The sequence below is a fragment of the Pristis pectinata genome, chromosome 10 (assembly GCF_009764475.1).
Source record: "Pristis pectinata isolate sPriPec2 chromosome 10, sPriPec2.1.pri, whole genome shotgun sequence".
Lineage (NCBI taxonomy): Eukaryota > Metazoa > Chordata > Chondrichthyes > Rhinopristiformes > Pristidae > Pristis > Pristis pectinata.
Window position 1 is genome coordinate 45,792,561 of NC_067414.1, and position 24,726 is coordinate 45,817,286.

The window sequence follows — 24,726 nt, forward strand, 5'->3', positions numbered from 1 at the left end:
GACCTCATCACCTCGTGAGATCTCCCCCCCACAACTACCAACATGATAGTCCTGCAACCTAGGACCACCCACTTCAATCTTCTCCCCAAAATCCATAAGTACTGTCCCAGCAGACCCATTGTCTTTGTGTGCTCTTGCCCCAGTGAGCTCATATTCTCGTACCTGGACACCATTCTGTCCCCCCCGGTCCAATCCCCTCCCACCTACATCCGTGACACATCACACACTCTCCAACTCTTTCATAACTATAAGTTCTTCGGCACATACGACCTCATCTTCACCATGGACGTCCAGTCTCTATATACCTCCATTCCCCATCATGTCAGCCTCACCACCCTCCGCTTCTTTCTTGACCAGAGACAGAACCAGGCCCTTCCACTAACAATTTCCACCACCTGGCTGAACCTGTCCTCGCCCTAAACAACTTCTCTTTTGATTCCTCTCACTTCCTGCAGACCAAAGGTGTAGCCATGGGCACTTGCATGGGCCCCAGCTATGCCTGCCTTTTTGTTGGCTACATTGAATGGTCTCTGTTCCAAGCCTACTCTGGCCCTAGTCCTCAACTCTTTCTCTGCTATATCAACGACTGCAGTGGTGCCACTTCTTGCACCCATGCGGAACTTGACAGTTTCATAAATTTCGCCACTAATTTTCACCCAGCTCTCTAATTCACTTGGACTATTTTCTGATACCTCTCTCTCCTTTCTCAATCTCTCCATCTCCATCTCAGGAGATTCATTGTTCACCAACATCTTCTACAAACCCACTGACGCCCACAGCTACCTTGATTACAGCTCCTCTCACCCTGTCTCTTGCAAAGACGCTATCCCTTTCTTGCAATTTCTCCACCTCCACCACATCTGCTTCCATGATGAGGCTTTCCACTCCAGGTCATCAGAGATGTCCAACTTCTTCACTAACCATGGCTTACTGTGGTCGAGAGAGCTTGCACCCGCATCTCTGCCATTTCCCACACCTCTGCTCTTACCCCACCCCTCCCAGACTCAACAGGTCCCCCTTGTCCTCACATTTCATCCCACCAGCCTACGTATCCAACACATCATTCTCCACCACTTCTGCCATCTCCAACAGGACCCCACCACCAAGTATATCTTCCCCTCCCCACCCCTTTCAGTGTTTTGTAGGGACTGCTCTCTCTGTGACTCCCTAGTTCACGACTCTCTCCCCACTCGCACCCCAGGGACTTTCTACTGCCCCCGCCATAGGTGTAACACCTATCCCTACATCACCTCCACCCAGGGACCCAAACAGTCCTTTCAGGAGGGTCAGAGATTTATCTGCACCTCTCCTAATATCATCTACTGCATTCGGTGCTCCAAGTGTGGCCTCCTCTGCACTGGAGAGAACCAAATGCAGACAAGGTGACTGTTTCATAGAACATCTATGCTCCGTCCATAACCGCGATCTGCACCTCCCACTCCATCACTGATATGTCAGTCCTCGGCCTCCTCCACTGCCAGAAAAAGTCCAAATGCAAACTGGAGGAACAGCACCTCATTTTGCACTTTGGGACCTTACAGCCTAATAGCATGAATATCAAATTCTCCTACTTTAAGTAACCCAACCCCCCCACTGCCTTGCCTCTTCTTTTCTTCCCTTTCCCAGCCTCTCTCTCTTCTTTCTCCTCGCCACTTTTTTTTCCCTTCTCTCCTTTTTCTTTCTTTCTTCTCCTTTTTCTCTCCTCCCCTCCACCCATGCTGCCTGCCTCCATACCTTTAACCCATTCCCCAGTGGATCTGCTCTCCCCACCTCCCCCACACCTGCCTATCACTATCTCTTACCTGCATCTACCTATCACCACCGTGTGCCCACCCCACCTCCCCTCTTTTTTCCACGTATCACTGCTCTGTTTCCCCCCCCCCCCCCCCCAACCCTTATAGTGGGCTTCTCCTTTTCCTACCTTTAGTCCTGAATAAGGGTCCTGACCAGAAACATTGACTGTCTGCTTTTCTCCAAAGGTGCTGCCTGACAATGCTGAGTTCCTCCAGCATCTTGTTTTCTCGTTGGGCAGGAGGTACAAAGCACGAAGTCCCACACCACCAGGTTCAAAAACAGTTACTTCCCTTCAAACATTTGGTTCTTGAACCAACCGGCAAAACCCTAATCACCACTACAGTTTAGCAACACTATGGCCACTCTGATCACTTTGCACTAAAATGGACTTTGCTTTTGTTCTAATGGTGTTTTTCTTGTAAAAACTGTGTATAATTTATGTTTAATTTATATTTCTCTTGTGAATGCTGCTTATATTATGCCATGTGCCTGTAATGCTGCTGCAAGTAAGATTTTCATTGCACCTGTGCATACATATACTTGTGCATGTGACAATAATTTCAATTTTGACTTTGGCCTTCTCTACTGTCAGGATGCAGTCCAACGCAAATTGGAGGAGCAACACCTTATATTCCACCTGGGTAGTCCACAACCCAATGGCATGAATATTGAGTTTTCCAATTTTAGGTAAACCCCCTTTTCCCTCTCTCTGCCCCTCTTCCCCCCCCCCCCCCACTGATTCTCCGGTCCTCCCATGTTTTCCCCTTTCCCAACCTCCCCACAGCCCCACTTCACCCATCTTTATCCCTTTCCTCCTCCTGGCTCCATCTGCCCACCACACACACGTTTCCCCACCGACCCCACCCCTTCCCCCCCTCCCCCAACCTGGTTCCAACTGTCATTCACCTCTCCCCAATGGTTCCCATTCTCACATCCTTTACTTATCAAAGTCCAACACTAGTAGTGCTTTGTGTTCCTGCTTATCTCCCTCCAGCAGCTGTCTCCTATCTTCACACTCCCCTCCCCCCACCTTGCTCCATCAGTTTTTTTTCTCTCTTTGTCTGCTCATCTATCATTCACCTGCCACAGTCTTCCAATTCCACCCCCACTCACCTCCCCAACTTGGCACTACCTGGCTGTCATCTTCCACCGCTCCTCAGTCCGCCAATCTCCTCAGAATCTTTTCTCGTCACTCCCCTTCTCCTCCCTATGCTGGCCATCTCGCCTCTACATTCTCAGTTGCGATGCACGGTTTCAACCTGAAACGGTGACAATTTCTTTCCTCCCACAGATGTTGCATGACAGCACATTGTTTGTTCCTGCAGCACATTGTTTGTTGCTCTGTTTTTACTCTAATGTTTCATTTATCTCATCCTCTCTACAACTCCTCCAGACAGATCATCTGATTAACAAGCTTTCATCACCCTCTTTCATCCAGAACCGCTACCACTCTCTTGAGTCCTCACCCTATCACAGCCATCCTTCTCCCTTGTCTGCAATTTAAAAATGCTTGATTTCTAACTTTTCTTGGCTTTGATAAAAGATAATCAGCCCATAACATTATCTGTTCCTCTTACAATTCTTCCTGGCCTGATGAGTACTTTTAGCATTCTCTGCTTCCATCTGAACTGTATTCAGTTCAAGACGTTCAAGATATATGAAACAAATATTTACTTACCTACCTTTCAATATCCCTAAATGTACGCAATGCTGATATCATGTCATGATTACCACTAGAATTACTAAAGTTATATTCCAACAATAAGAGTTGTGAGTAGTGCCACTTGTGGGTGGAATCAGTGAATGAAATTTGTTCTGGGCAAGGTCACAACTAGCCCCGATGTCCAACAGAAAATTTTGGGAATAACACTTGTAACTGTGGACATGGTATGAAATACTTTTAATGAACTGGAAAGGAGAAAAGGAAGTACAGTATAGGATCTGCCAGTTACTGATTTCTGAAGTTTTGCAATTTTTTGAAAGGACTGCTGTCCTTAAAGTATGTACTGTTATAATCAAAGTCTAAAGGCAATGCTCCAGGTCATTCAGAAACCTTCATTACACCTTCCTCAGAGGCCAAGTATTTCCTACTCTGAAGCTAAAGAAGTGACACACATTTCCTCCCTGCCCACCTTCAATACCATTACCTGAAAATCTCAAGTATCCATCTTTGGAGCAGTTATGGTAATTCAAAGGGTTTTTTTTTGTTTTTTTTAGAACAGACTATTGCACCTGTACCAGCTCTTTAAAAAAAAACTCAGAATTGCATTTAATGCCAGCGAGAGGCCTATACTCACCCAGTCCAGGAGGTCTGCTTCTTTAGGAAGCAAAAATCAGACAGGGCTCTAAAATAACTCAAGAGTAATGCAGCTACCTTATAACTCTCAAAAGCTATAAGGTAGCCAGGAAGGAGCTTAAGAAGGGACTGAGGAGAGCTAGGAGGGGACATGAGAAGGCCTTGGCAAGTAGGGTTAAGGAAAACCCTAAGGCATTTTAGACTTACGTGAGGAACAAGAGGATGACTAGGGTGAGGGTAGGGATAAGGGGGGAATAAATGTGTCTGGAGGTGAAGGAGGTCGGGGAGGTCCTGAATGAATACTCTGCTTCAGTGTTCACCGGGGAGAGGGACTTAAGACAAATGTGAGGTCAGCGTAGAACGGGCAAGTGTGTTGGAGTATGTCGAGGTTAAGAAAGAAGCAATGTTGGAGCTACTAAAAAGCATTAGGATAGATAAGTTCCCAGAGTCGGATAGGATATACCCCAGGTTATTATGGGAAGCGACGGAAGAAATTGCTGGGGCGTTAACGACGATCTTTGCTTCCTCCCTGGCCACAGGAGTGGTACCGGAGGATTGGAGGATGGCAAATGTTGTTACATTGTTCAAGAAAGGTAAAAGGAATAATCATGGGAATTATAGACCAGTGAGTCTTACGTCAGTGGTGGCCAAACTATTGGAGAGGATTCTTAGGGACAGGATTTATGAGCATTTGGAGAAGCATAGTCTTATTAGGGATAGTCAACGTGGCCATGTGAATGGCAGGTCGTGCCCCACAAGCCTAAATGAGTTTTTCAAGGAGGTGACAAAACAAATTGATGAAGGTAGATCGGTGGATGTGGTGTATATGAATTTTAGTAAGGCGTTTGACAAGGTTCCCCATGGTAGGCTCATCCAGAAAGTCATGAGGTATGGGATCCATGGAGAATTGGTTGTGTGGATTCGGAATTGGCTTTCCCACAGAAGGCAGAGGACGGTTGTAGGAGGAGAGTATTCAACCTGCAGGTCAGTGATTAGTAGTGTTCCGCAGGGATCTGTTCTGGGACCCCTGCTTTTGGTGATTTTTATAAATGGCTTGGATGAAGAAGTGGAAGGGTGGGTTGGTAAGTTTGCAGATTACACGAAGGTTGGTGGTGTGATAGATAGGGCAGAAGGTTGTCATAGGTTGCAACAGGATAGAGACAGGGTGGGTGGAGAAGTGGCAGGTGGGAGTTCAATCTGGAGGTGTGAAGTGATACACTTTGGAAGATCGAATTTTGGAACTTCAACTTGGCAGAGTACAAGGTTAATGAGAGGATACTTAGCAGTGTGGAGGAACAGAGAGATCTTGGGGTCCAAGTACAAAGATCCCTCAAAGCTGCCATGCAAGTTGATAGGGTGGTTAAGAAGGCATATGGTGTGCTGGCCTTCATTAGCCGGGGGATTGAGTTCAAGAGCCGAGAGGTAATGTTGCAGCTCTATAAAACTCTGGTTAGACCATACTTGGAATATTGTGTTCAATTCTGCTTGCCACATTATAGGAAGGATGTGGAAGCTTTGGAGAGGCTGCAGAAGAGATTTACAAGGATACTGCCTGGATTGGAGAACATGTCTTATGAGGAAAGGTTGAGTGAGTTACAGCTATAGTCTTTGGAGCAATGGAGAATGAAGGACGACTTGATAGAGGTATATAAGATTATGAGAGGCATAGACTGAGTGACAGCCAGTACCTTTTCCCCAGGGTGGTAATGGCCAATACTAGAGGTCATCTGTTTAAGGTTCGTGGAGGAAAGTTTAGGCGGGATGCCAGAGGTAGGTTTTTTTTTACACAGTGGGTGGTGGGCGTCTAGAATGCACTGCCAGGGTGGTGGCAGAGGCCAATACGATAGGGTCATTTAAGAAATTGTGGGATAGGGACATGCATGAAAGAAAAATAGAGGGGTATGGGAGGTGAAGTAGAGAGGGGGATAGATTGAATGTGGTTTATATAGGTTGGCACAACATTGTGGGCTGAAGGGCCTGTACTGTGCTATACTGTTCTATGTTATTATTGGGGGTTGGCCCAAGTGCTTATTGTTTTCATTTATGAAAAACAATGAATTACCTCACAACTATTTTCCATTTTTGTTCCAGATCCTTTTCCAATTTTTCTAATTTGAATTTCTCTTCCTCTTTAGCTGCAGTTAGTTGTGTCTCATAGTTCTGCCTTTGTTGTTCCATTTCTCCCTATGACATACAAGTAAATTACTCTTACAATTGCAATAAACAAATAAAAGCTTGATAAGGTATATTCCATTGCACTGAGAAAATTGAGTTTTAGCACAACATTTTTACCTTACTTCGTGATAAAGATCAAATCTTCTGTAATCAAAACAGTCACACTTATTTCATCAGTAAGTAGATATCATGCCACAAAACCACCAATGAACCTGTATATATAGTACAATTGACCTGTGAGCAAATTGATACCCTATCACATTCTTCCATCTTCTTTGAGATGGAGACAGATATATCCAGTATAGGGAGAGAAGTGTCAGAAATGGTCCAAGTGAATCTGAGAGAGGGGTAGAAGTTAGTAGGAAAGGTGATAAAATTGATGCATTCCACAGAGGTGGAGGAAGCAGCACCAATGCAGTTGTCGATGTTATGGAGAAAGAGTTGGGGAGTGGTTCCACATCGCCAACAAGAAGATCACATGAGTGCCCAAGGCTACACCTTTGATTTGTAGTAAGCAAGAGGAATCAGGGTAAGAACAAGTGCAGCCAGGTGGATGAGTGTTGGTGGAGGAGAACTGATTGGGAATTTGTTGCAGAAAGAAGCAGAGGGCTTTAAGACCTGATGAAAGTGTATAAAGACTGGATATCCATGGTGAAGATGAGGCAGTGGAGGTCAGGGAATTCAGAAGTTGTCAAACTGGTGGAGGTCATGCAAGGTATCCCAGATGCAAGTAGGAAAGGGACTGGACAATCGGAGATAGGATAGTGTCAAGGTATGAGTAGGTAAGTTCAGTGGGGGAAGAGCAGGCAGAAACAAGGGGTCTACCAGGACAGTCTCTTGCACAAGATCCACAAACAGGAATGAAGTGGGAAGTGCAGGGTTGAGGCACTATTAGATTGGAGGCCGTGGAAGAGAGATTGCCTGATGTGATGAGATCTGGGACAGTGTGGGAAATAGTGGCCTTATCATCACTGGTGGGGTCATGGTCCAGGAATAGGTATGAGGAGGTATTCAAGAGCTGCTGCCTGGCATCTGCAATGTAGAGTTCAGTCTGCCAGACTACAAAGGCACTGCTCTTGTCTGTAGGTTGAGAGATGATAAAGCTGTGATCTTGCTTTATTATCTATCAAAAGTTTCCAGTGGGGTCTTATTCCTGACCTAACCACTGGTTGATAATACCACTTTAGGCCCTTGTGCCATTTAGGGCTTCACTGCTCTCTTCAGAATGGTCTTAGCCTTCAAGATTGACTATACAGATCCAAACCTGGGAAGTTTGAGACAATGGGGAATGTAATCCATACAGCAGACGTGTCCAGCAAAATCTGGGCCAAATACTTTTATAGTCCTCCCAGTCTGTGGCAATATTAAACTAATAAGTTATTTTTGGCTTAACTGGCTATCATGCACAGATCTCAGCACCAAAGCTTTTGAGCTAACACTTGCAGAATCTATGACAAAATGGTCTTATAGTCACAGTTAATCAATTTTCAAAAGGGAATTGGATAGATAGCAGGGAAAGTAACTTGCAGGATTGCAAGATGAGTCAGACAATGAGAAAGTTTGGATTGCTCTACAACAAAATGGCATAGACAATGGGCCAAATGTTCTCCATTGAGCCATAATCATTTTATGACTTTAGTTATATCAAGTATACATTATCCTATCAAACAGAAATGTATATTTCCAACTATAACTAGCTAAAACCAATTTCACAACATTATATATCAAAAAATCTTTGCATTTTAGGTGGTTGAAATATTAGTTTTGTCAAGTGTACTTCAACAGAACTTAAACTAAGACAGCATTTTTCCCCTTCTACATGATTTGAAATCAGTAATAACATCAGTAAACAAAGATATGCGCATTATTGTGGGAATGTTATTGCAGGGATCATTTTTTTGTGATCATGATCATTTTTTCAAAATTACTGTACATTCTCAACTAGTAATTTTCTTTGTGAACTTAGGGAAATGTATTGATCAACAAACGATTTTGAAGAAGCCACTGAACCCAATTTCTGCATAATTCTGGACCATAAGCATAGATCCACTGAAAGAACGATGAGCTTGGGGAGCAGGAAACCACATCAACATCATCTTTCATGAAACTATCAATGGCAAATCATTAAGCAACACTCACCTTGGACCACTGAACTAAAAATTGTGCAAGAGCATATGGCAGAGATCTTACTTCAGATGAACTTTCAGTACGTTGAATAAAGATATATTAAACATATAGGTAAGCTATTAATACCTGCACAGAAGAAAGGGAATCACTTGTCTCCCTCAGTTTTACCCTGGTATAATCCAGTTCTTCTTGCAGTTTTTCTTGAGCATCCTTCAGGCTGGAAATATGCCCTTCTGCTGATCCTAAGCCATGCTCACTCTTTTTCACAAGCTCTTGTAAACGGCACACCTGGTGAAATAGACTCGTTTTTCATTAATGTCAAGAGTATTTATGCTTCCTGGTGGAAATTAAAACAAGTTTTCATTAAATCAAGACCAAATTTCTGATTCAGAATTGACCTTGGGTCTCCTTGTATTCTCACAAAATGATAAAACTTGAGAAATGAGTTTTCAGATTTCTACTGCATATTCTGATTACTTGTATGTTTTCAAATTTGCTGCTGAAAACTTTGGTATAGAACTTCCACAGAAATCTTCCCAATCTCTCATTTTACCTAGGTGTTAATACTGCAGAAACAGCACTTTTGTTTCAAGTTTCTACTAATTTTCACTATAACCTCCATCAATCCATTATTATTTCATGGTTTTAGGATTTGCAGCAAGCTGTGATCCACAGTGCCATTGTGACAACTATTCAAAACACCTTGTTCAGACTTTCAAGATATTTTTAAGGATATTCAGTCCTGGGATGCAGTCAGTAGCAACAGATATATTTCTTAAGTGTGAAATATATTGAGAAGGTACGCGGATCAAACTCCCAAGACTTGGAACCAGCTAACTCTTCTACACACATAAACTAGCCTGTTGAATCCAATGATAACAAGCCCCAGCATCTATTACAATGACCAATGTATTCCTCCACTGTGCCTGCAACAGTTACAGCACCTTTATCATAGTCTCATGAAATCATTCTGTCTATAGTAAATTTATCAAGATGCTTATCATCCGAAATTCATAATTTTTTTGTGGCTAAGATCTATCTTTAATTTCAAACACATTATCGAGTTATCTATCTATTTATTTATTACTTAGTGAGTTAGCGGGCAGTGTGGAAAATTATCCCTCTAGTGTTCATTGATCTCGTTACTGGAGATACAGTCTCACTGGACCCTGCCACTTTGATTTGGCCCACGCCTTCATTATCCTGGTCTCGCTCCACTCGCCTTTATTGCAATCTGTGCCTTATTCCAGACTCCATATCTTAATAGGGTGGGATAGGGGTCCCAAGTATTGTAGTCGTGTATGTGAGGTGGACGCAGGGGGTTAACCTGTGTTTGTGGAGGGTTTTGGCCTGTGGGGGTGTTGGCAGGGGTTTGTCGGGGAGTTGGCTTGGGTTTGTCAGGGAGTTGGCTGGGTTTGTGTGATGTTAGGTTTAGGGGAAGGGGCTGGGGTGGTGGTGGTGAATTTGGGACCTGGGTGTAAGTGTTTGGGGGGGAATGGCAGCATAGTCCATGACTGCTTGATCAGGAAATGACTGATGACTTGGTGACTACTGTTACGGACTCGGTGAAAGTCCCTTTAAGATAGAGTGTGTGTGTGTGTGTGTGTGTGTGTGTGTGTGTGTGTGTGTGTGTGTGTGTGTGTGTGTGTGTGTGTGTGTGTGTGTGTGTGTGTGTGTGTGTGTGTGTGTGTGGCGTGCTTATGTGAATAGAAGATAAAGGACGTAATGACATTGTTGAAGAAGTCAGAAGAAGGGAGAGAGAGAGAAAAGGGAGAGAGACACCAGCCTGCTAGTTTCTCTGTCGATGGATGAGAAACAATAACTGTGTCTGCCACTGAAATCCATGTATGGAAATTGGAAGTAATCCGGTGGAGTTCACTTTGTTGCTGACCTGTAGAAGGAAACAGGTATTTGTGTGGACGACCACGATTCGGATGCTTTTCGGGGTGAGGAAGTCACTACCGTGTAAACACTGAGGTGTTGTCTGGGTTCCATCGTGGAACATTTGGACTTCGTAATTACTCTCTCTATGTTTCTCTACATCTACGTCTTATCTTCAGACAACGGTGGTTGTTGAAGAAGCCTTTGCTCATGTTTCACCTTATGGCTTGCAGAACTGAACTTTAAGAACCATTTCTGGACTTGGAGTTTGGGACTTTGCCACACACACACACTAAGAGTTTAGTTTTTGGGGTTAATGTTCAAGATTTAACATTTTTTGAATTTCTAACATACTAACATTTTTACTTCTATTTTTCGTACTATCATAAGTAGTGATTAATAAAATAGTTTTTAACACTGAATCATGACTCAGTGTGTTTCTTTTGTTGCTGGTTCGTGACACTACTAAAGAAGTTAATTCTCTACCTGAGTAAATCATCAAGAAATCAGAACTGGAAATCAGATCCTTTGCTCAATATACCATCTGGGAATCCAGATAAACCAGAGAAAGATGCTTTCACCACTAATCCAACTATGAGACTTTTTATAAAAGTTTCTGTCGAAGTTGTGAGCACCTTCTGGACTGTTTTGGTGTTAGTAAGGTTGTTAATCCAGTAAAAAAATATCTGGAGGCAGCTGCTTAATTCGATACTTTCAACATTTCTTGTATTATTAAGGTAAAATGTAACCATTTTTCACAAGTTGTAGCCAATTGATGCAAGTTACTTGGTAAAACATGGATCTGTTTCCATGATCATTGAATCATATACTACAGTAGAACATTTAGTTCAATGTGCCTGTGATAGCCAGGGCATAACTGAATAAACTACCTTCCTTTATTCCTGAAACTTCTTTTACCCTATAAATTCTTCTACCATTTTATGTCTGCACTCTTAACCATCCAATCTCTGATGGTAGTATTATAGAACATTAATGACACAGAAGGACATTCTGCCCATTCTATCCATTCCATCTGAGAAAAAGCCACTCAATCCAATCTCACTTTCCAGCAATTGCTCCATAGCTCTGCATGTCATGGCTCTTCAAGTATACATCCAATTACCCACTACCTGTGTTGAGCATTTCTGCCTATACCACCCTTTCAAGCAGTGAATTCCTGGCCCCTGCCATTGGATGAAAAGCTATTTCATCATCTCTCCTCTTTTCCTTCTGCCAATTACTTTAAATTTATTTCTCTGACATTGACACTTTGTTAAGGGAAGTACATTCTTGTTTACTCCATGTAGGGTCCTCATTATTTTTAATTTCCTCAATGAATTTTCCCCTTAGCATACTCTGTCCAACCTAAGCAATCTTCCTTCAATGCCATCATACATGGTAAGTGCAACCAAAGAAAGAGGAAGGCCAACTTTTATTACTCCCCCATATCCCTCATCAAACAGGACTTTATATTTACTTCCTTTAGAATCTTTCTCCTACAATTACACTTGGCTTTTTAATTGTCATGGTATTTCAGTAGCTACTGTTTTGTTCAATAGTTCTTTTATCCAGTTCTTTGATGTTCCTGTCCCAGCAAGTACAGACTTAAGCATATCTAGTATACATATAGTTTTGCAATCAATTTTCAGATCTGACTGGAGCAAAAAGTGCTGTCAAGCCTCACTCCCCTCTGCCTGAAGGACTCACCACTCCTGGACTGCACCGGTGAGCAATTTCTTTTCTCTGATACCAATCATCTCCATAAACCCAAATTCTCCGCCAATGCATTTACAAGTCCACAAACTTATTTTGTCTTTAGGATTTAGACATGGGCTCACCCAGCCAAAACAAGTCTCCTGTCATGGTAATGAACCTGCAGTTTTTCTCCTGTATTTCCTTATGCCAGTAGCAAGCTAAACTTGACCACATAATAAAGCCTTTCTCCTCTGCACCAGGGACACTCAACATTTCAAAGAATTATTTTGGAGAGCAAACATAATTCATCCACTTCTTTTCTTGACAACTAATCTTCTCCATAAACTTCTCTTTGCCTTCTTCAGCAATGAATATGCAAAAATGAAACTGCTTCCTGCTCCTTTGATCCCTTTAGCATACATATTTTCTTTATAATCTTATGTGGTGCTGTATCCCTCCCCATCCTCAGAGCAGACTATCACATGGATAACTGTACTGTGCTGTTCCTTCATCTTTCCTTATTAGCACAGCAAAAAGAAGAAAAAAAACATTCAGCACCTACCATGTTCCATTCAGAATTTCTGAAGTGCTTTACAACTTTTGAAATGTAGCCACTGTGGTAATGATAGTAATATGACTGAAGCTCCCACAGACAGCAATGTGTTAATGCACACAAAATCTGTCTTTTCTAAAAATGCTTCCATGGAATCTTTTGCATCCACCTGATAGATTAGACAGGGTATTGATCTAACAACTCATTAGAATGGTGCCACATCTGACAGTATACACTCCTTCAGTACTGCAGTGCAGCATAAGCCTATATTTCAATGCTCACGTCTTTGGAGAGAAGGGAACTTTGGCACTTTTTGATTCAAAGATGAAAATGCTACCAATTAAGCCACTGACATTGACATTGGGATTACCCTTGCATAATTCCATAGTAACTAATTTGGCTGTAACAGACTTTTCTCCAACATTAACTTCTGTTCCAAATCCCAACCAGCGTTTTTGCATTCATTCTTGGTTCCACTGCTCTTTCTCATGTCTGTCCAACTCTTCTGCAATGTGGGGTCAAATTCTGCATAGATACTAATTACTCCCAGCCCTATATTTCTGTTGTTTTCTCCAGCCACCATGTTCTCATAATCCTTCTGTGGTGTCATATCGCCTGTCACACTGTTAGTATTTGCTAAACAAAGACTGTTTTTGTAAAGGGAGCATGGGAACCAGGGCCCCAGTGAGTATAAAGGGAGAACAGAAAATGGGACCCTGGTGTGCTTAAAGGGAGTTTACGAATAGGACCCTAGTGTGTTTTAAGTAAGCACGGGAACCTGAGCCCCAGTGAGTTCAAAGGAAGTGCAGGAATCAGGGCCTCAGTGAATGTAAAGGGGGTGCGGGAAGTAGGGCTCCAGTGAGTTTAGAGAGAATGTAGGAAATATGGTCCCTATGAGTTTAAAGAGAACACCACAAACATCACCCAGTGAGTTAGATGCCAAACCATCAGGATTTCAAAATAGCTGGATGGTGGATTATCATATTTTAACTACACTTTGAAAATTGTTTTTTATTTTCAGAACCCTCAGTATCTTGAGAGAGTAACCGTTCTTTTTCAATGCATAATCAAATCTACGTTTAGCAATTTCTCTTGCCTCTTGATTGGCTGTGTTTAGCTTTGCAGTCAACTCTTCCCGTAAGTTTTCCATTTGTTGTTGGTACCGATTTTTCTCTTCTTCCATTCGCAGCCGATCTTTTTCAAGACTTTGATCTATTTCCTTAAAAGAGTAAGTCAGGTACAGAGATTAAGACTCTTAAATGAATTAAACAAACATATCAATCTATTACTTTGTGCAAAAAATCTTTCTATTGATGAAATTTCAAAATAGTAATGTAAATTTGGATGATGTTTTTAAGATTTTATTTAGCCCAAAGTGACAAGAATCAATAATATAAAACATAGTTCTAATTTGGCTATATCACTTTAAACTTAGACTAGATATTATTGCTGAAATTTGTTTAGAGAACAGCCCAGATCTGCAAGTGCTATTCCTATCTCTGCATTGTTGATGGTGGTAATGGGGGCCAGAGGGGTGTGTGTGTGAGGGAAGAAGATTATGTGATAGTAGCATTAACATTTTAGAGGACTATTTAAGTTTCTAAAAGTGTCTATACAGCATTTATATAGGATGCTTAAACTGGAGACTATTGGATCAACTATCTTCAAGCTAGTCCAATATCCTTCCAACCCAAAATTGCAAATGCATTAGTAAACATTCCACTTGGAACGCAGCATAACAGAAAAAATGAACAGATGGACCCTGAGCAGGATAAGTTGGAAGGAATAAAGGGAGCAACAGGGAATCATAGCAAGCTTAGGACCTTTAGAGAGCAACTGCAACTCTTCTACTTGAACTGCGGTGTAGAACTATACATCAAGCATCCTCACTAAAATACCACACCTTGCTGCAGGGTGAGGAGTACTTTGTCAATGCCTGTTGAGATCGCCATGGCCATATACTTCTTTTAATTAGGTTCTTATCAGGATAGAATTGGCAACGTTACCAAAATCTCGCAATTTTGCTATCCATTGTTAAATAGAACACGATTACAAGGAACCAAAAGCAGCAGTTAGTGAACACACGTGGCTTCCCCATTGTGCATGGTGCCACTAACTGACACATGCAGCTTTGGCACAGCATCACGTCAATCAGAGATATGCGATCAGATAAAGCATGTCACGTAGAATAAAGCCTGATAATCTGGCAGCCATCGTAACATTTTCAATCAACGGCAGCTTATCATGCCATCTTCATTTGAGTCCCTGTCACAAACAAAGCAAAGCTAATGGGCTAAAACGGTTATCAGCTGATGAAATGACACATCTCTCGTGCGTTTTTAGGCAACCTGCATTCAATAAACACCATGCTGCCTCAAAGCATATCAATGCAGAGCACTGGCCTTTTTGGTAAGTCCTTAAGTTGATGATCAAGTAGCAATCAAGATTTGTAATCTGAATTATTTGCCATTATGAGGGCTGATTCAAGGGGCTGAAGTGCTGCATATCTAGGCTTGCTGAAGGTACAAAGCTAGGTGGAAGGAGGACAGGAGGAAGAGAAGGATGACAAGGCGAAGAGAGTAAAAGGAGGAGGATAACAAATATGAGGAGGACTCAGAATATAAGGAGATGCTGGTAGTGAAAAGTAAAGAGTAAAGCAATCATAACAGTCCTTTTCTGGCCATCCATCACTAACCCATCTGACAGACCGACAATAAATGTAGCCTCAGATTTCCCTTACATTAACACTTCCACACCTTAACCTATTTTTGCTTCTGACAATCAGAGTCAAATAATAGTCAAATGCAAATTAAATATTGCAATCCAATTTCTAAATTAAATATTACCAAATTGCAGGCATTTATCAACTAATCATTCTTGTGCAATCGTTACTGCTTTACTTCCATTTGTCTACACCTGTCCCATTACCCCTATACAATATTAACCCGGTAGCTGTCGTTTGGCTGGTAGAAACTGCTGAATTTCAATGAAATAGGGAATTCCATTGAAGACCAAGCTAAAGCTGTTCCATGTTTAGAAAACTGCATCTTCTCAGCAAGAATGGCATCAGTCTAGACTGTGATCATAGTACTGCTCCAGCACTGATCATGGACCCCATAATGACTTCTTCAATTATGCCAAATAACTGTCTTCTCCACAGTGCTACAATGAAGCAGCCGTACCTGCCTTGAATTTGTGCATTATTTTATGTGGTATTAGCCAATGAATTGTATTTCTGTAATGTCCCTATGATGGTTGTGTAGCTAGCAGATTGTGGGATGTGGTGTGAGGACTGCAGCATTGGTAATGAAAGTATGGTGATAGAGGCTTCAAAGCACCATGCTATCCACATTATTTCTACTTCTGGCAGTTCTGTTGGCTAAGGAACTCAAGAACTTTGACTGATACTGGTGTAGTTGAATGTATGGAGGTGTCCAAAACCAGAGACACATCCATCCTGTCAGTGGAATATGGTATTTAAAAATGCATTCACTGATTATGATTACGTGGGTGAGGTCACTGAACATCTTAAGGCTGTGTCCGAATCTTTGGTACTTAACTTCCAACAACGGTATCCACAGCTAACTTCTTCCATGATGCATATACACAGAAAACATCTGTTCTCTTTTCCTAGCCTCTGAGCTGTGCTCCTTGCATCATCCAGTAGTGCAATGCAAATCTGTAGCAGTTCCTTAACAGTTCCAATGGTAAATTTATTAGTACAACATCTGCCAGGTGGGACAACATTGTTGCTTATTTGAATGGAAAAGATTACCCATGTAGAGACAAGCTATGCTGATTAATTGAGTTTAAGATTTTTATATGGTTAAATGTATTATTTTTAAGAACTTTTTTTTCTTATTGATATACAGTATTCTTTAATTGTTCGATTTTTAAAAGGTTTTCCAAAGATTTTGACATGCTTGTTGTCTGCCTGCTATTTATAATTTTTTTCTAGCTGTTTCATGGGCAGGGATTATTTTCGCAACCAACTCAAACCCCCCCCTTCCCATCCCTACACTTATCCCATCCATTATAACATTTACAATGCACAATACGATAAGGATTGAGTTAGCTTGGCAGCACATGCTAATGATGCAGCTTGACAAAAGGTAAGTTCATACTTGTTACAGAGGTCGGTGCAACATGCTGGCCACAAAAAATTCTGGGCCAACATTTTCCACTTACCAACTGCAATTTTTTCTTTTCTCTTTCACTTGTGCCTTGAACAGATTCTAATGCAGTTTGATGTTTTTCAGATAACTCCTCCATACTCTTCCTAAAGTTTTCCTTCAGAAATCTGGTTTCCTCTTCAAACTTGTGGCGCAGGTTTGTTATCTCCTGTTCATAATATTGCCTTTGCATTTCTTTTTCTTCATTTAAGGACTGCATTTAAAAAACATTTATTGAATGACAAGCATAACAGTAAGCATTAGATCTTACAGGGTTTAAGGAGTTAGCACTGGGATCCTATTTCTATATCAATTACATTTTCATTGGATATTACAAGGACACAAACTGATTCATTTAAAAACAGCTTTGTGTCTTATTTTGTAATACCCTTGTGGACTCAAACGTTATCAGTAGAATCAAAAATTTAGATATAACGAAATTATGAGTGCAAAGTCACTATTTGGAATGAACTGAGTTTCAGTAGAATTATTTGGTACAAGATTATGGTTGGCAATTTCTGGACACCGGACTGGCTGAAGGACAATAACGGACATTTCCCAGGTCTTTATTATCATGTCTCTTTTTGAATGTTGCTTTTGGTCTAACCTCTAAATCTATTCATGCAATCCCAACCATTGACATGTTCACTTTATTTCTGATTAGACTGTATGAAGCTACATTGCATACATCTTGTACTTAAATATTTTTCACAGTCACTTATTTGACTTGCAACTTTTTCCAAACAGTTAATATGGGTAAGATCTCTTTTCATCCTACTCAAGTTATTTAATGCCCTCTCCAACAGCAATAACTTTGACTGTTCTTTCCATTTTCAATATTTGTCTAAACCCCTCTTTTAACTCAGATTGCTTGCTGCACCTACTTAGTCATTCAGAACCAAAGTTGAAAGTGTTTCTTCTTCTTTCTTCTTTGGCAGTCCATGTGGATTAAGTCTGACTTGTTTCCACTCTAGTCTGTGGGTCCTATACAGGATCTGCAGACTCTGCTACATGTGGTATCTGGTGGGTGGGAAGTTGTCCATTTTTTCTGTTGTTTGTATAAACTCTCGTGTTCTCCCTTCATGGAGAATGAAAGTACTCAGTGCCTTCCTGGAGGCTCCTGGAGTGATCGTGGGCCATGATTCCCATAAGTCACTGAGAATGTTACATTTTTTCAAGACAACTTTGAAAACATACCAAAGCATTTTCTTTGCCCTCCTGGAAATCTCTTGCTGTGATAGGACTTGGAATAGACTTTTGTTCAAAGAGTCTGGTCTCTGGTACATAGATGATATGGCCTATCCACCAGACTTGGTCTCTAGGCAGGGAATATTGGCCTGGGAGAGGATACTGACAAAGGTTTGCCAATCCTGCCAGTTAATTAGGAGAATTTTTCTGACAACAAAATAATGGGATATCTTTTGAGTTTCAAAACTGCTTAAAATCTTCCCAAATTGTATGCTTGCCTCAACATCTTAATAAATAATTTGTCACATATTTTCCACAATGTTGCCAATTAAAAGTCTTGAGAGATTGAGAGATCATCTAAAAGATGAAAATGCTCTCTTCTCATTTATATGCTATAATAAACACTCCGGTCAAACATTTCTAAATTTACACACTGTAGGAGCTCTTTCTTTCACATACCACATGGAATTTTCCCTCCAGATTTCCTTTTCTCTACATGGAATCATCTTGGCAATATTTAACAACTTTTAATAAGGTCACTGTGCCATTGGAATTTCACCATATGCTGACCACCACATACAGAAAGAAAAAGATTTGCACCTGAGGTCACAGAGTCATTGAATGAATTATTCTTTGGTTCGTGAGGGAGAGAATCTGTCAATGTATCAATAATTTCAACTTCATTTAGGAGATATATACAGATATATTCATGGAAATTCATCAAACTCTGAGACCTGGAATTCAGTACTTCCCTCTGCAACTGGATCTTTGACTTTCTGACCAACAGACTGCAATCAGTGAGGATAGGCAGCAACACTTCCAGCATGATTATTCTCAACACTGGTGCCCCACAAGGCTGCGTCCTCAGCCCTCTACTCTACTCCCTACGTACTAATGACTGTGTGGCCAGATTCCGCTCCATCTACAAGTTTGCAGATGATACCACCTTAGTAGGCCATATCTCAAATAATGTGTCGGAGTACAGGAAGGAGAAAGAGGGCTTAGTGACATGGTGTTCCTCAATGTCAGCAAATCAAAAGAGCTGGTCATTGACTTCAGGAAAGGGGGGTGGTGTACATACACCTGTCTAAATCAATGGTGCTGAGGTCGAGAGGGTTGAGATCTTCAAGTTCCTAGGAGTGAACATCACCAATACCCTGTCCTGGTCCAACCATGTAGACGCCACAGCCAAGAAAGCTGTGACACTCACCACCTTTTATCGATGCACCATAGAAAGCATCCTATCTGAATGCATAACGGCTTGGCATGGCAACTGCTGTGCCCGGGACCACAAGAAACTGCAGAGAGTCGTGGGCACAGCCTAGCACATCACGGAAACCAGCCTCCCCTCCATGGACTCCGTCTATACCTCTCGCTGCCTTGGTGAAGCAGCCAGCATAATCAAAGACCCCACCCACCGGGGTCATTCTCCCTTCTCTCCTCTCTCATCAGGCAGAAGATACAAGAACTTGAGGGCACATACCACCAGGCTCAAGGACAGTTTGTATCCCACTGTGATAAGACTATTGAACGGTTCCCTTATATGATGAGGTGGACTCTTGACCTCACAATCTACCTTGTTATGACCTTGCACCTTATTGCCTACCTGCAGTGCACTTCCCTGTAGCTGTGACACTTTACTCTGTATTTTGTTATTGTTTATACCCTGTACTACCTCAATGCACTGTGTAATGAATTGATCTGTACAAACAGTATGCAAGACAAGTTTTTCACAGTACCTCAGTACAAGTGACAATAATAAACCAATACCAATGCCAAATCAAACTCAGCACTTTGGGGCTGGGAAGTAGAGATTTTAAAAAATGATTGGAAAATACAGATTATAAATGCTTAACAATCTTCTGTTGACTAAAATGAAATACATTTAGCTTTGTTAGCAAAGCAAAACTGCTTCTTTAAAATAAAATTGTGTTTATATATTCTCTTTGGAACAGAAATTCAACTTTCAAAAGGATTAAGTGGCAACATCAATCAATTTAAACTTCTCTGTATTTTGTACTACTTCCAAAACTCTGAACTAGCAACATTCCTTTCACATCAGTATTAAACATCTCAAAAAGTAAAAACAAACATAACCTTCTCAATGGCCATTAGTTGTTGCCTCTGTTGCTCATCCAAGGTCTGCTTGCTGTTTCGCAAGATATTCCTTTCCTCTTCAAGATGGGATAATTTCTCCTTTAACCGGCAGTGCTGTGACTCCAGTTCTTGGATTGTAGCTTCTTGAGTCATTTGTGTGGCTTGAAGTGTTCCAATATGACCTAAAAACAGCACAAAGCATTTTTTATAATTATTCCTTGAGTATCTATAATCTCTTATATTTCAATACTACTATCATACTTATTTATATCCATGGATCTGCCACTTGAGTTAGAAGATTCCAATTAAACTCACTCCATGGTTTTGAAACACGTCTTTAAATCAACGTACCACCTGCTCTCTGAGGTGGATGTAATATAATCTGTGATACAGGGATGATATTTCAGAGGTTCTGGCCAACAGCTACTTCTCAACTAATACATCTAAAACAATTGATCTTGTCATTATCATATTTCTATCTGTGGAAAATTGGTTATTTATTTATGACTACAAAGTGCCTGTGAAGTTAGTTGAGATATCAAGAGGTCAAAATGATGCTGTATAAATGCATATTTCTCTCCTAGATTAAACGTACAGTCACAATAAAAAAAGTGGAACAAAAAATACTATTTGCATTTCTTTGGAAACTTCAATTTAGGAAAAAGTCCAAAGATATAATTAGTCAATAATATATGCAATGTCAAATAAAGCTCTGATCAATTGCTCTGGGGCCTTGGCAGAAATTTTTGTATCATCATTAGCCATAGGTGAGGCACTGGAAGGCTGCCTGCCTTTATTTAACAAGGGCAGCAAGGATAAACCAGGAAATTACAGGCTGGTGAGCCCAACATTATTGATGGGAAAGTTACTGGAAGGGATTTTGAGGGACAGGATTTATTTGACTTGGTAAACCAAGGACTGATTAGAGCTAATCAGCATGGCTTTGTGTGTGGGAAATCATAGTTCACGAATGTGATTGAGCTTACTGAAGAGGTGACCAAGAGGATTGATGATGACAGGACAGTACATGTTGTGTACATGGACTTTAGCAAGGCCTTTGAGAAGGTCATGCATGGTAGGCTGATCTGGAAGGTTAGAACACATGGGATCCAGAGTGAGCCAGCCATTTGGATACAAAATTGACTTGGTGTTCACAGACAGAGGGTTGGTGGTGGAAGGTTGTTTTTCAGATTGGAAGCCTGTGTCCACTGGTGTGCCCCAGGGATCAGTGCTGGGTCCTCTGTTGTTTGCCATATATGTTAATGGTTTGGATAAGAATGTAGGTGGCATGATTAGTAAGTTCGCAGATGACACCAAAATTGTCTGTACAGCAGACAAGAAGGTTGTGGAAGGTTACAACAGGATCTAGATCAGCTGGGAAGTGGAAAAGGGAATGACAGATGAATTTAACTCAGACAAGTGCGAAGTGATGCACTTTGAGAAGTTAAACCTGGGCAGGTTGAATGGCAGGGCCCTGGGGAGTTTTGTTGAACAGAAAAACTTTGGGATACAAATACATAGTTCCCTGAAAATAGGAACACAGGTTGATAGGTTGGTGTGGAAGGCGTATAGCGTGCTTGCTTTATCAGCAGAGAAAATAAGTATAAGAGTTGGGATGTCATGTTACAGTTGCACAAAATGTTGGTCAGGCCACACTTGACTACTGTGTGCAGTTCTGGTCACCACACTATAAAAATGACAAAATTATGCTACAGAGGGTATAGAAAATATTCACAAGGATGTTACCTGAATGGGAGGGCTTGAGTTATCTGGAGAGATTGGATACGAGCGGTCTGTTTTCCCTCGAGTGAAGGAAGTTAAGAGGGGACACGATTGTGGTATATAAAATTATGAGGAGTACAGATAGGGTAGAATGCAGGAATCTTTTTCCCTTATCTGAGATGAATAAAACTAGAGGATGTAGATTTAGGGTAATCAGTAAGAGAAGTAGAGGAGATCTGAACATGACCTTTGTGGCCCAGACTGTGGTGAGTACTTGAAAATGCCTGAGACAGTGGTGGAAGCAGAGTTACTAACAGGTTTAAGAGATGTCAAGATGAGCACTTGAATTGCTTGGGCATTGAAGGCCACAGGCCAAGTGCTGGAAGATGGGATTAATACACATGGGTGCCCACTGGTTGGGCTGGACATGGTGGGCCAAGTGGCCTGTTTCCATGCTGTGTGACTTTATGATTCTATGAGAAGTTGTTGCTGGAAATGATCTGAATATGATTAGATTGGCAAAAATGCAAGCATGCAAAAGCAACACTGGCTGGACAAGAGGAGAGATTGGATTGGGGAGGTTCTAGAATATTGAGCAGTATGGGACTAAGTGATTTACGATTCTATTTGATGTAAACCAGTTGGATCTGACAATGGCCGACTAATCCAGTTGCATATTCGTAGATTGTTGAATAAGGTCAGAGCACATAGAATTGGGGTCAATGTACTGGCATGAATTGAGTGTTGCTTAATAGACAGAAAGTAAAGAGGAGGAGTGAAACCCTCAGGTTGGTAAGATGTACTAGTGAGGTACTGCAGTGATCAACTTACCTGAGAGGACCAAATATCATACTAACAAGTTACACAAAATAGAAAAACAGAGTAGCAAAGAGGGAAACGTTGATGTTCAAAGAGTCATTGTGATCTAACATGCAGGTGAAGCAAACAATTTGGAAGGCAAATAATACATCATCCTCTATTATGAGATTATGAGAGCATCCAAGTTCAGGAATAAAGACAACTTACTGAAAATATACAAGGATTTGTGGTGAATATTGTGTATAAATTTGATTGCCAAACCTAATTAAACAAAAAGGATATACCTGCATAGAGCAAGTGCAATGAAGGAGATTGAGTAGATTAGGTTTATATTCTCTAGAGTGTAGAAGAATGAGAGGTGATCACATTGAAACTTGCAAAATTCTTAGAGCCCAACAAGGTGGATTTAGGGGGGACATTTTCCTTTGTTGAGGAGTCTAGAACCAGTGGTCACAGAATCAGAAAAAAAAAGTAGGTTGCTTAGGACTGATATGAGGAGAAACTTCTTCACTTAGCGGGTGGTGAATTTTTAGTCGTTGAGCTCAATCAAAACAGAGGTTGATATCTGGATATTAAGGGAATAAGGACATATGGCTTTAATGCAGAAAAATGGAGTGGAGGTAGAGGACTAGTAATCATCTTGATGAATGGTGGGACTGGCTCGAAAGGCTGGGTGGGCTACTCCCATTTCTAATTTTTATATTCTTCTGTGAACTGCCATGTTTGCACTTCCTGGATGCCAGAGAATTAAAAATTAGCCCTGACCATTTGGAACAAATGTATTTGAGAAAGAGTGAAGATTTAACTGTGGTTCATGGCATTAAAAGATAGAAGTGAAACAATAGTTGAGAAAAGTGTCACTTATAAAACAATGAACTGAGTTCAATATTCTTAATTTTTACTTAATGTCAAATTATGTATCATCCCATTTTTTCTCTTTTAAATTGTATCATTCAAACTACGGATTGACGATTTATCCACCATTTTGTTGTTTTTTAAATAAATGGGGTTAAGCTAAAGGTAGACCTACTTGATTTAAGTAGCAATTCTGTAGATTGCTGTTGAATACGATCGTTACAAGCAACCAGTTCATTTTCTAACTGCTTTTGTTTTATAAGAGTATCATTAGCTTTCTGTTGGTCCTCGTTCAGTTGTTCTTGAAGCATCTGAAAGAATACATGCCATTTTTGTTAAAGAAATCAATTGTTACAATTGAGCTGTGTTCAGAACTAAATATTACCAAAAAGACAAGACAAAGCGTGTTACTAATTTTTAACAGTTACATATCTCTAGTGTTATGGAAATGCCTCCTTTGGAGAGAAGGCATGAGACAATAGCTTTCTGCTTCAGCATATCAAGAGAAGGTGCAGGCAAATTGTTGCCAATATGCAGTTAATCATGTCACTGACTTTCAAACTCAAGCCCTGTTGGACTTCAGAAAGCCTGGCCACGTGGCGTCAGACCAGTGCAAATTGATGCAGATGGACACATAGCCTCCACACCTTTGGGCCTCAGTATTCCAACATTGTCAATAGTATGCAAGCCAGTGAGATCAGAAAGCCCCATCACAGCTGGAAAAAAAGAAACCACAGATTATTGGGCTTTAATGTTTACTTACATTGCAATACAAAAGGAGGTCATGTGGCCCATCTGGCCCATCAACCCCATGCCGGCTCACAGCAGGCAATCCTATCAGCCCCATTCCCCCTCTCTGCATATCCCTGCAACATAGTATCTCAGCTCTTTGATTCTTTTGCCACTTACCTACTCTAAGGGGCAATTTACAGTAGCCAATTAACCTACTACGAAATCTTTGAGATATGGAAAGGAAAGCAGACCACCTGTTGGAAACCCCATATGGTCAAAGAGAGAATGTGCATACTGCACGTGGACAGCACAAGGTCAGAAATAATCCCAGGCTCCTGGAGCTATTAGGCAGCGGCTCTAACTGCTGTGCGCGCCATTCCATCTAGCAATACTCTGTGTAATAACTTAATGGATCAAGCTATTTATTTATTAGAGATGACTCATAATGTTTTCTTAAAAGATCTAATGGGTCAGAACTATTTGTATTAAGCTGCTGCCAGGTAAGAATTTTCTGAATTTAGGCGACCTGCTGAAAGTCTCAGATGAGTTAAGTGACAGATTTCACCACATTGTCACTCCACTTCATCACTATGTTCCACCTGTAATCCAACAGCAGAGGC

The 24,726-nt window shown here is 41.1% G+C and overlaps 1 protein-coding gene across 9 annotated transcripts in view; it reads right to left on the minus strand.

Moving 5' to 3' along the window:
- The window catches only part of fam184ab (family with sequence similarity 184 member Ab), a 105,206-nt gene that overhangs the window by 47,725 nt on the left and 32,755 nt on the right, over positions 1–24,726 (minus strand). For all 9 annotated transcript variants that reach the window (XM_052025478.1, XM_052025473.1, XM_052025475.1 and 6 more), the window contains exons 3-8: positions 23,550–23,685; positions 19,979–20,160; positions 16,710–16,907; positions 13,618–13,740; positions 8,519–8,680; positions 6,153–6,274 (exon numbers count right to left, since the gene is read on the minus strand). In XM_052025478.1, coding sequence (XP_051881438.1) covers positions 6,153–6,274; positions 8,519–8,680; positions 13,618–13,740; positions 16,710–16,907; positions 19,979–20,160; positions 23,550–23,685 — 923 coding nt within the window. The remainder of the gene's footprint in view (positions 1–6,152; positions 6,275–8,518; positions 8,681–13,617; positions 13,741–16,709; positions 16,908–19,978; positions 20,161–23,549; positions 23,686–24,726) is intronic.